At 36.6% G+C, this 13,206-nt stretch overlaps 1 protein-coding gene across 1 annotated transcript in view; it reads right to left on the bottom strand.

Annotated features, from left to right (window-relative positions):
* The window catches only part of TMC1 (transmembrane channel like 1), a 147,037-nt gene that overhangs the window by 93,535 nt on the left and 40,296 nt on the right, over nt 1-13,206 (bottom strand). The window contains exons 2-4 of the mRNA XM_047700537.1: nt 11,227-11,274; nt 7,428-7,599; nt 209-337 (exon numbers count right to left, since the gene is read on the bottom strand). Of these exons, the coding sequence (XP_047556493.1) occupies nt 209-337; nt 7,428-7,599; nt 11,227-11,274 (349 nt within the window). The remainder of the gene's footprint in view (nt 1-208; nt 338-7,427; nt 7,600-11,226; nt 11,275-13,206) is intronic.

The raw sequence follows: 13,206 nt of genomic DNA, 5'->3' as shown, positions 1-13,206 counted from the left end.
ATATATGACATGTTCACACACATGTAGCAGATATAATATGCTGTATATGTGTCTATGACCATGAATGTTATATATAATAACGAGTATTCTATATATATGTTATATTGTATAAAGTACTAGATATAAAATATAGCTAATACTCAAGAGGATTTAGGAGATCAGCAATCCCGGAAAGGTGTCTAATTATGTATGAAAAGTGGCATCATACTTGAGAACTTCAATTTTCTTCTCCATTTTCCAAGGTTTGCATTTGACAGTAGCAATCACTTGTCTCTTCTCATCTAACTCTGCCTTCAATCTTTCCAATTCCTCTTCATCAATTTCTTCTTCTTCTTCCCTTTAAAAGGAGGAAAAAAAAATAAGTTTTGCTTGATTTCCAAACTTAAAAAGACTGCTATCAGATACTCAGTCAATGGGAATCAGCTCGGCTGTAAACAGAGGGCGCTAAGATTCGGATGTGTTAGAGCTTGTATCTGTGTGAATGCTGATATAGAATTTCCAGAATTATTATAACTTTAAACAACAGTGTTTACATTCTGAAGTCCTGAAACTGTTTCACGTCCACAGCCTCAAAGTCTCAGGACTTAAAAAAAAAATCTGTGGAAGATTAGTTACAGATCTATCAACATATTTTCCTCTCTTCTTTGTTCCCTCATACATTTTCCCCAACCGAGTCTACATTGCATTGAAAAACGTTCCTTTTTGATAAGGATAGTACATTAGAGGTGAAGATGTCTTTGAAGTGCCCTTACAAATTTGTTAGCCATGTCTCAAGAGAAGGAGAAAAATTGAACTAGGGGGAAATAAAAAATCTATTTCTCAAAGGTAACTTAATCTGTTAATTAAATTCAAAACTTCAGTTGATAAAATTCAACTTGAAATATATTTGGTGGAAGCAAATCCTTTGAAGAGACCTTCAAAGGAATTTAGTTTCTCACTGAGCAAATGAGATGTATCTTTTCTCTTCTATATTCCTGGGATGGCAAAAATACTATGTGGTTCAGAATTAACAAAACAAAACAAAAAAATCTAAATGTAATTTTAAATCGAGGAATGCAATGCCCTATTGTCAGGATTGATTGTTTTAGTGATAGATTGGTTTATTTATTAAGTTATTGTCACTCAACTTCAAACTCTTCCTTCTGTAGTTAATATTGTGATGCTGGGGCTGGGACTCTGTGGGGGACCCTTCTGTTTGTGGCTGGCTCAATGGTAGGCCACCAAAAGAAGATACTAAGAAGGGACTTAGGCTGAACCTAGGCTTTCCTTTGGCTTCTCAGGGTGGCAGATCCTCTTTACTAATGCCTCTTCTCCCCACAAACCGAGGGGCCTTCCCATAGCTGCAGTAGAATCTGGTTTGCCAACTTTTCCAACACTCTCACAGAACCAGCCAGCTTCATCACCAGCCCCAGAGAGACCAGACGCCTTCAGCATCACCCCCTCCTCAGTGCTTCCAGCCCCTGGCATCTGTCTTCTACGCTTCTAAGTTTAAATTTCAACCCCTTTCCACCATTCCGCCAGCCTTTGGAGTGTAGCTGCTTCCCATACTTGCTGTCACCATGATACATAAGTGCTCTCTTGTCACCTTTCCAGTAACCTAGTTAACAATTATTTATACCAACTCAACAGTTCTCTAAGTAAATATTTTCTGTTCAATTAACTGCTGAAGTTTCTTTCTCCAAACTACATCCTGACTGACAAAGAAATTGTAATCTGGCTCAGCATTAGTCAGAAACATACTTTGCTGTTCACTCTACTTGTCCCGACTCCACACAGCAGGACGATGGCAGAGCTGCCTTTGGAAAGTTCCTGCTGAGGCACAGGAAGACAGAGCCATAATCTTACGGCCCACTGTACAAAATGACTTTGCCTCTTCCTTTCTTTCCCACCAACCCAGCTTTTAATCATGTCATGAAATAAAAACTCACCTTAATTTTCTAAAGTAACACTTCCTGTCTACAGTTTGTGTTTTTGACCAATTCAGATATTTGGTTCAGAACAGTTAATTCATGGTAAGGGAACTATGAAGAACACTCTAAAATACAACTCTGATTGCTATTAGGTTGTTCCCCTTTTAATTATTTTATGTTTAGTATATAAAATCTTATGGTGCTATACAACTATGACATAAAATACCTCAGGACATTTTTGCAACATCTATATTCACAGTTGTTTGCTTAATTTGCCCATCAGAATAATAATGTGTGTGCTGGTTGATCATAAGAGGAAGACATATACTTCAGTAAAAATGATTGCTTTGTCAAATCACTATGTCGTACACTTGAAACTAACGTAACATTGTCTGTCAATTACACTTCAGTTGAAAGAAAAGACTGTTTTATTAAGATGACTCAAATAATTTTCCTATGTAGACATAAACCAAACCTAGATTATACAGATAACTGTTTCATTGAAACCTGTATGGAAACCATCAAAAGGAAAAGAAAATATGTCAAGAAACTATTACGAATGGATTCAATTAGAAAAAGAAAAAAAAAACAGAAAAACTTAAGATTGCTTGATATTTTAAGCAGTTGCTTGATATTTTAAGTCTTTAATTTGCCTATCCTTCCAAAAAAAATCACAATACTGTTGGCCCTAGAAAAACAAGGGGCCTGGGTACACTAACCACTATGCAGTTGAAAATTCATATATAACTTTAGACTCTCCCAAAACTTAACTATTAATAGCCTACTATTGACCTAAAGTCTTACTTACTGATGACACAGTTGATTAATTTTGTAGATTAATTTTTAATTTTGTAGGTTTCATGTATTACATACTGTATTTTTATAATACAGTAAGCTAGAGAAAAGAAAATGATAGAAAATCATAAGGAAGAGAAAATACATTTACAGTACTATACTGTATTTATTAAAAATAATCCATGTTAGGCAAGAATCTGCAATGGGAAAAAGACAAGTCTCTTCAACAAATGATGTTGGGGAAACTGGACAGTTTCATAAAAAAGAATGAAACCGGATGACTTTCTTATACAATACATAAAAATGAGCTCAGAATGGATTAAGGACCTAGATGTGAGGCTTAAAACCATAAAAATCCTAAAAGAGAGCACAGGCAGTAATTTCCCTGACATTAGCTGTAGCAACATTTTCTAGCTATGTCTCCTGAGGCAAGGGAAACAAAAGCAAAAATAAACTATTGAGACTACATCAAAATAAAAACCTTCTGCACAGCAAAGGAAACAATCAACAAAACTAAAAGACAACCTATGGAATGGGAGAAGATATTTGCAAATGACATAATCTCATAAAGGCTTAGCATTCGAAATATATAAAGAACTTACACAACTCAACACCAAAAAAAAATCCAATTTTTTTAAAAAGTGGGCAGAAGACATGAAAAGACATTTCTCCAAAGACATACAGATGGCCAACACACACATGAAAAGATGTTCAACATCACCAGTCATCAGGGAAATGTAAATCAAAACCACAGTGAGATATCACCTCACACCTGTCAGAATGGCTAAAATCAACAACACGAGTAACAAGTGTTGGTGACGATGTGGAGAAAAATGAACTCTTCTTGTACACTGTTGGTAGGAATGCAAACTGGTGCAGCCACTGTGGAAAACAGTACGGAGTTTCCTCAAAAAATTTAAAACAGAACTACCATATGATCCAGTTACTCACCCCTGGGTATTTACTCAAAGAATATGAAAACACTAATTTGAAAAGATATAGCACTCCAGTGTTCATTGCAGCATCATTTACAATGGCCGAATTATGAAAGCAGCCCAAGTATCCATAGATAGATGAATGGGTAAAGAAGATGTAGTACACTGGAATGTTACTGAACAATATGAAAAAAAAAAAAAAAGAATGAAATCTTGCCATTTGCAGCAACATGGATGGGTCTAGAGTGTAATGCTAAGTAAAATAAGTCAGAGAAAGAAAAACACCATATGACTTCATTCCTGAATTTATTAAATCTTATGGATTTAAGAACCATAGCAAATGAAACCATAAGAAAAAAAGAGACCAAAAACAGATCCTTAACTCTAGAGAACAAAGTGGTGGTCACCAGAGGGCGGGTAGGTAGGGAGACAGGGGAAAGACCACACTCATCATGATGAGCACTGAGTCATGCACAGAGTTGGCCAATCGCTATGGTGTACACCTGAAACTAATATAACACTGTATATTAACAATAGTGCAATTAGAATTTTTTTTAAAAAGGAGAAAACAATCCATGCGTATGTGGATCCATGCAGTTCAAAAGCATGTTAAGGGTCAACTGTGTCTACATGTAAGTATCTTAAAGCTTTATATTTATGAATTTCCATTAAGAATCATATCTAAAACAGTATCTCATTTAATCCAGAGTCATCAAAAGATTTTTTAAAATGATCTATTAGGTATGTGGGTTTACCATATAAATTACAGCTTTTTTCTTTACATGCCAATTTCCAGAAGCCATCTAATGGAAATCTTCCTAACACTAATTATATGTTTTCTTGCTATCTCAAATCCAGTACTTTATGTGTTTAACCCCTTCTATGATTCCTTGAAACATGCAAAATCTCTTCGATAACCCCCTTTTCTGATTATCCATATATCTATCACCCCGTACAACAAAGAGTTTTGTCTCCTCTAAGACCCTGAACAACTTCATCCTTCTTCTCTGGCACATTTATACTGTCTTACTTCACAATAATTTGTGTCTAAGTGGCCCCCTCCCTTGCTCTATTATGAACTCCTAGAGAATATAGTCAATTGCATATTCATACCCATGTCTTCCAAAGAAATTAGCTTCCACAGCAGTGGAGCTGGGTAAATACTAATTACATAAATGTTTATATACAGAGTCTTTCTGGATGACAGGGTTATCATCATAAATCTAGGGCTCAAAGTCCACTAAAATAGAATACTGTCCTCCAAGATTAGTATGACATGGAAAGATAAGAATAAATCCTTACACTAAATAACCCCAGATGGGTATATTTTTAAAGTCTTTGTTGTTAATTGCTCCGGACAGATAATGTTGTGCTCCCAGATATAGTTGTTTTCCTGAGTTATCTTCAGATAGGCGGGTAATTAAAATATTATTTTCACCAGTATATAAGGGAACTGCTTTTCTAGGAATCACTCAAAGAAAAAGTGCTAATCATGTTAAAAGAATATCATATAGATATGCTTCATCTTCAAAAATGTAGGGCTAATCTGTGCAAGAATGGCTTTCTATGTTAAGTTTGATTTATTTAAACAACAGTTGTTAGGGGGGAAAAAAGGCATAATGTGTGGAATTGCTCACTGCTATGAGCATATTTCTTAGTCACTTAAAACTCGGTCAGGAAAAGCCTGTCATATTATTAGAAATCCTCCAAAATGTATAACGAGGCAGAGTTTTTTAACTGTCTCCAAAGATAGTCAGCATTACAACCTTGGTTTTAGTTGGCTTCAAATGTTTTGTCAGTACGGGGGAAATTCCCTGAGGTGTTTCACTTGAATGTTTAAGTTTAAAAAGACCATAAATCAATTAATCTAAATAAATGTGCCCTGATTTGCCTACAGATCTTTTTTCAAAATATATTTGCTGATACATTTTCTTAAAAAAAACAAAAAACAAAAAAACTTATTTTCAAAATGAACACAGAAAATGAGTTATCAGTCATCACAAATAATTTATGATACTATTTAGTTTAGTTGCCCAAATTATAACACTATTTATAGAATCTGAAAAACCTTTGGAGACAAAGTTCACTTTAGCCAAATTTGGCTGTGTGGAGAAGTGAAGAGGACAGGTGACAAGGGTGCTTGTGGGATTCTCAGAAAGAGGATGAGAGAGGTACCTGCTAAGGGCAGACACTGTCACTGAGACAATGTTCCCTCAGGCACTAGGGGAGACTCAGTTGATTCTATGATCCTATTTCTAGGGGGCGTTGAGCAGTTCTCATGAGATCCTTAAGCACACCAAGAGAGCACAGAAATTTTCACCCAACTCAACTTTTTAAAAGGACCTCTCGGAGACACAAGTGGAGAATAAAAGCAAATTCTGGAACACATCATGCACACTTCTATTGATGAAAGAGCACAGGTTTTGCTAATAGGAAATATTACTACATCATAATAGTGACATCAATGAGTCTAAAAAGTGTGAGATGATTTCTTTTTTTTTTTTTTAAAGAAAATAGCATAAGAAGACTTAAAAAGAAAACAGAAAAAAGAATACCAGAGTCAAAATTTAAAGAAGGTGGTGCCTTGGTATTCAAAGATGGAAGAAAAGAGCTTGGGAGGAGGAGAGAAAGGAAGAAGCAGAGGGAGATTTAAAAATCGCAATCAACAAAAACATGAGGAAGAAGTAGGCGGGGTAATTCCTATACTTTAGAAGGAACCATAATCTATCAATGCTAAGCTTCTCTATCTGCCAAAATTGTCATACCATTGTATTTAATTACAATGATTTATGAAAAGGAAAAGCTAGTTGTAGACACTCATGTGTCACTTGGGGAGGACATCTTAGAAAGTTCCTCTCCATCCGAAGTCCTCGTTCACAGTGTTTTGGAGGAGATCCCCTCACCCCGTGGTGGCTCCCATGGCCCTACTACCCAGGGAATGACAGAGTAGCTGTTCTCATAAAGCCTTTCCCAGGGGTCTAGGTTTTCTATTATTCGATATGTGTCGCATGCACACTTTTCTTACTGGCCTGCCATCTGCAAATTTCCAGAAAGCCAAGACTTGAAAATTATTTAATGTATTATTTTATACAAAGTCAGCACTCAGTGAAGTGTTTGCCTGGTGGAAATGATGTATGTACGGTTGTGACAAAAAGGGAAGGACAACACCAATACTCCGTTAACATGGGCCAGCACACTTTTTCTTTCCCGTAAAAGAATGGATAATTAATATTATTAGGCTTTGAGAGCCACATGCAGCTCTATCCCTTATTTGTCTTTGGATTTTGTTCTTGGTTGGTTTTTGTTTTTATTTTTTATTTTTTTAAAATCCACAACACTTTAAAACTGTAAGAACCCACTCTTTGTTGTTGGGATGGAATTAGCCATATTTTGCCAAACATTGCTCTATAAGGTAAAGTGATTTGGGATCATTTTTTAGGAATTTTCCACTCATCTTTGATAACAATGCATATCATTAATGGAATAACTTCAAAATATTTCAATGAACTAATATATTAATAACCTATGACAGTTTTGACCTCTCATAAGGAAATGTTTTAGCCCATCCTTAATACGTATATTCATTTTTTAAATTCTATTTAAATTTTAAAATACATTTAACTAAGTGGAGTAAAATGGCAGCCTTAGATTAAATGTGTCGTCTTCTTAAATGTTGTTTTTAATTACCAGTTTTAAGACCGCAGAGTACCTAAAGGGAGTGGTCTTCTCTCAGAGGTAGGCATTTTTGAATGAATCAAGTTTCAGTTACAGATCAGAGCTTACTTACGCTCCTCTCTTCAGCCTCCTCCTTCTCTCCTTCTCTCTGGCCTTCCTTGTTTCTTCATCCTCTGGTTCAGGTTCTGGGTCATCCTCATTGATAACATCTCTGGTCCGTTTCCTCTTTGGTCTCAAGCTCTCCCTTCGAGGTAGTTTATCTTCCTCCTCCTCTTCCTCCTCACCTAAACACAGCAATAAGTGCTTAGATGAGCGATATCACAAAGTTCTCTCTCCCGCTGCCAAATGTACACTTAGTGTCTTAATGACCACTGTCACACATGAGATCACAATCCAGCAAGTCCCCCCATCATGAGAAGATACACCAGACCAATATGGTATTTCATAGCCTGCCATTTAAATACTCTTATCTAGAATCTTGTTTCTTTTGTGGTTCATCTACTCAAATATGTGAAGGTGGATCCCCAAATTTTAATAATCCTCAGAAATCCAATCTTCGTTTACACGGTTGCTAGATGACATACAGTTTTAATACCATACCATAACGTCTAAGACCAGGTTTAGAGTTTACTGATCAAATACATAAGGATTAAGTGATTAGCTACTGTATGTTTACTACTACTTCTATCTTAGAACATAGGATAGGAAAGACAAGAAGATGCAGCAAACTAGAATAATTTTGAAGAAACTCACTCAGCCCTTAAGATTTCTCCTAATTCAAATTATCTTTATTCTTGATTCCAAGATTGTTCTTCTTTTTCCTAAATATTTTTCCTTTTCTTAAATGAAATTGATACTAAATATATTTACATAAGTACTTGCTTGAGCATAGTATCTTTTTGACTAGAAATAGAGAACATATAAATTTAATGTAAAACTGAGAGAAATGGCATTTTATTTTATTCATCAACTCACAATTAATGCTTCATCTGTCTGTAACTTCACTGGAATCTTCCGGATAGAGTACAGAAAGAATCTAGTTCCTTCACAGTTTATAACATATAATCTTACTTCGCTTTCATTTTTGTGCATCTTCTGGTATTTAGAATAACCTATTATTAAAAAATCAACTCATAGTTATCACTATCCTTCTAAACAGAAGCTATTATAGGGAAAAACTGTACTTTAGTGGAAAACTATGAATTGTACAGTGTACCCTTTTGTACTATCTGATTCTGATTCCATGGGAGCTAGTTTCTAATTTTGAAAGTTATAGATTGCTAAACAGCAATGCAAAATAAATAATTCTTGTCTGTAGACATGTACATGAACACAGTGCAGTAGAGAGACAATCTTTCCTCACCAGAAAAAAAAATCCCAGGGGTGCCTGGGTGGCTCAGTGGGTTAAGCCTCTGCCTTCAGCTCAGTCATGATCCCAGGGTCCTGGGATCAAGCCCCACATCAGGCTCTCTGCTCAGCAGGGGGCTTGCTCCCTCCTCTCTCTCTGCCTGCCTCTCTGCCTACTTGTGATATCTCTCTGTCAAATAAATAAATATTTTTTAAAAAGAAAAGAAAAAAAAATCCCAGAGAACAGACATGCTTACATCTGTACAACCATTTCAATATCCCTGATCTATAAATATCTGTTTCTTTGGATTTTCCTTTTAATGGATTAGAATACCTCACTAGAGTCCTTGGTTGTTCATTAAATATGTTCATTCTTACGTGTGTCGTGATTTTTATTTATTTTTTAATCTTTTTAAATTTTTTGTTTTTCACTTTTATCTGAGGGAGGGCCTGAGCAAAGGGAGAGAGAAAATCTGAAACAGGCTCCACAGCCAGCACAGACCCCACTTGGGCTCCCTCTCATGACCTTGTGATCATGACCTGAGTCAAAAATCAGAGTCAGATGCTTACCTGACTGAGCCATCCAGGCACCCCTAATTATATTTTAACATTACTTACTGAAATACTTTTATTGATACTTCAAATCTGACATCCAAATGTTATCTGTAGTACTAAAGTTCGGCTAGCAGAGAAAAGCAGAAGGTTAACTTTCAAACTAGGCTTTGAGAACTATACACTGTCATCAAAACCAAGAATGATGTTCCATTTGTTAAATATGCGGGATTGTTGCATGTTATGTGAACCCCGTCTGATATTCTGAAAATTTGCCCAGTCTTTATTAGTCACATGCGTCACCATTTAGAGAAAGGACAAGCCCTTGATAAGGAATGAGGAACAATTTTCCCACAAATATTCGCAAGCACTCAAGCAGCCACTTAGGACTCTGCATTTTAGGCTATTTTGTATCAAGACTAAACTATTAAACTTGTAGTTTTGCCATGGATGAGAAGTGTTGTCTCAGATTTCTCTTTTACCACTTGGAAACAAAAAGGCTATTATTAGTGACTTCACTAGTTTCCAAATACCCAAATTCTAAAACAAATAATCAATATTTTACAGTTGCTGACTAAATACAGATCTGCATGCAGTTTTACCCTCTGGAATGGTCTCTGTTCAATATGGAAGAGTAGCAAAATATGCCACCTCAAAATATGACAGCACGAGCTCAGGACATACCACCCCATATTGTGCCACTTTTGTATGCTGATAATATCCCACGGTAGGCACTTGATAAACAGCAAATGACTTGAGAGGTTTTTCCTGAACTCCCTTCCTCTGCCCCAAACACAGATCCTCCGAGAGGAACTCAACTGTCATAAACTCCCTCACCAAGAATTTCACCCTTAGGGAAGATTGACTCATCACAAGGGAAGACACTAGAAGGCAAGACCACACCCAGACAAACTTTGTCACAATTGTGTCTCCCATGTAGTCTCTGAAGGGCCCACTCACCATTCCTAAAAATTATTTATTCTCTCCTAAAAAGGCCTACACACCCCCCCTCTTTGTTTCTTGTTAAGATGGCATTTAAGACTAAGTTCTAAGCCACCTAAGAGAGTTAACTTATTTTTCCTGTGTATCTCTCACATATACCTGAGGTATACATATTAATAAACTTCCATTTGTTTTTTCTCTGGTTATATTTGTTATTTCTATTATTCTATTCTATTATTCTATTCTCTGGTTATATTTGTTATTTCCATTTGTTATTTCTCTGGTCTTATATTACAGTGGTCTCAGCTAACAACTCAGAAGGACTAGAGGAAAATTATTTTCCTCCCCTCTAGTACTCAAGCCATGACAAGCAGAGTCTGTGTGACTCTGAGCTCTTTGTATGTATAATGTCCTGAATGACTGGAAACACCTGGTATCATGAACGTTCCCCGGCTGCCATATTGGGCCCAGGGTATTACATTGGATGGTGTTGATGTATCCTCTAATGGATACTGCTCTTCCTTTCAGTTCTAGTTAATTCAGAACTTTTGCTCATATAATGATCTTTCCCATGAGTGGTCTGTATGTGAGGGATCATACTCCAAACTCTTGAGCTAAACCTACACAAAGTAAAGACAACAGAGCAATTCCAACAAAATACTCATGAAGTCAGCACAAAAGAATGTGCTTTTTCCTTTTAATTGAACCACCTGATCAATTCAGTCAAAATGGCCAATCTGTTCTATTGTAATAGATTGAGCCCTAGAGAAGAGCTTTTAGAACAAAGACCTTAACAGGGAAACTATTAGAGAAATATCAAGTGGACTACCATCCACTTGATCATGAGTAACTGAGACATTGGGTAGATTGTATGCGTGCCTACTGAATGGAATCTAGAATGGAGAGATTCCATTTGCTGGACTTGACCTCTTTTCTGAGAACATCAAAAGTTTCCCACACACGTGGTAGCGTGGGTTTACATGTGGCAGCATATCCCACAAGATAAGAGTCCCCTGAATTCACTGCAATTCCACAGGAAACACATTCCACGTGGGTCCCACCCCACTTACTTGAACTTTCATCTGTGTCATCTTCTTTTTCCTCCACTTGAATTTGCACTGTTGAAGAAAGGAAAAATATGGCAATTCCTTAAATGATAGTACAATGATCAGTAATGGGTTTTTACTGTTATTATTTTCATCATAAAGTTTTCTGTGCTGTTAATGCAAACATTTTCCAACAAGCTTGTCAAAAACAGCATTGTTTATTAAAGATATACGGCCACAGCATCCTAGACAGTGTTGTGCAAAGACTTCTCTGCTCCACTGCCTTCAAAGACTTGGAAAACATATCAATTATGAGCCTGTCAGCTCAACTGAATATAACTGCTACCGAAATAAATTCCGTGTTGCAGTGAGTAGACTTGGGGTTTGCTAGGTCACTGCATTCCATGATAAACTACATTGTTAGTAAAACTATATCCACATGCACAAACAATGTGGTTATTAGAACCAAATTAATTTATTAAAATAGAGAACATTTCATTCTAACCAGTTACCAGTGTCAAAGAGCCTTTCAGAAAATGTTGCAAGGCTGGTATTTCCTATTTCAATGATTTCTGTAGGTTGCATAGGGAGACAGCCTAAATTTCCCAATATATATGATTTACCTTGACGATGTGGAAAGAGGGGTATTTTGCAGTTCTTCCCAATACAAAGAACATTCTGCATATTCCTCACCCCATATTCAAGATAGTGTCTTTTTAGTTTTCCTCTATTTTTGCAAAGGCATCAAAGGGTATTAAAAAAATTGTAATTGTCCAATAATATGTGGAAATGTATTAACTGGCAGATTTTTCCACTTGTCATCTACTGTCTGTTCATCATAGGTCTCAGCCAGAGACAAAGCTCTGCAACTTGCCCAGGTAAAAATGAGAGTCGCCTATTTCTTTAAAACCATAGTCTCGGGGCACCTGGGTGGCTCAGTGTGTTAAAGCCTTTGCCTTCGGCTCAGGTCATGATCCCAGGGTCCTGGGATCAAGCCCCACAACCAGGTCTCTGCTGAGCAGAGAGTCTGCTTCCCCTCCTCTCTCTCTCTGCCTGCCTCTCTGCCTACCTGTGATCTCTGTCAAATAAATAAATAAAATCTTTAAAAAATAAAATAAATAAAATAAAACCATAGTCTCGTCACTTGTTTATAAAATAGTATCATATTTTTATTTAAGTCAGATGAAGCCTGAGTCTGAGAAAGTAAAGATGACAACACAACGTCACTGCGAACAGAGGCGACAACCTCTGTTTTGTTTCTGCTCGCAGACCGTCAAAGGTTATTTTTCAGAACTTGACAGGCACATTGAAAATGGAACGCATGCCAGGAGTTTAAATTCTTTTCACAAAGAAGATTATTGTAAAAGCACATTTTGCCTTTAAACAGCATCTGCATAAAAATTTTTAGGATATGCAAAAATGTTATCACTCAATGTCAAGCCACGCAATGTGAAAATAAGTATTCTTTTGTTCCGAGTGGGACATGGGCTTCTGTTACTGGCTACAACTGGATCTGCACAGGACAAAGATCTTTATGGCACTACTGAGAGTCTGCAAGAGTAAAGGCAGACACTTCTAAGAAGATGTTTTGCATTTAACAATCAGTCTTGGTCTTTTATTTGTAATTAATGTCACCACCAAGCTTCTTCAGTCCAGAAGCTTCTTCTCCCTCGGAAGGCATTTGAATCACAGAAGATTAGCCCTGGAACAGAGTCCGACTCATGTGTATAATGTAAGAACAGCTAAGGACGAACAGCAAGGACTGACCACTGACGCCTCTGTAACACCAGAGCCAAAGTGAAATCCACACAGAGTATTACATCCATTTATAATAATCAAAAAAACTCACTAGGTATGACAAAATGAAACAAAAAATATTAAAGGAACAAAATACAAGCAAATCTTTAGGAACGATCATATGTTAAATAAGAACAGCAGAATGAAATGTTCCAAGCCAAGAAGATGAGCAACAAATCCATTTCCTCCGATAACCAGGGGAGGAGG

Source organism: Lutra lutra, chromosome 13 (genome assembly GCF_902655055.1).
Source record: "Lutra lutra chromosome 13, mLutLut1.2, whole genome shotgun sequence".
Taxonomy (NCBI): Eukaryota; Metazoa; Chordata; class Mammalia; order Carnivora; family Mustelidae; genus Lutra; species Lutra lutra.
This window is presented reverse-complemented; position numbering and strand designations above follow the sequence as displayed.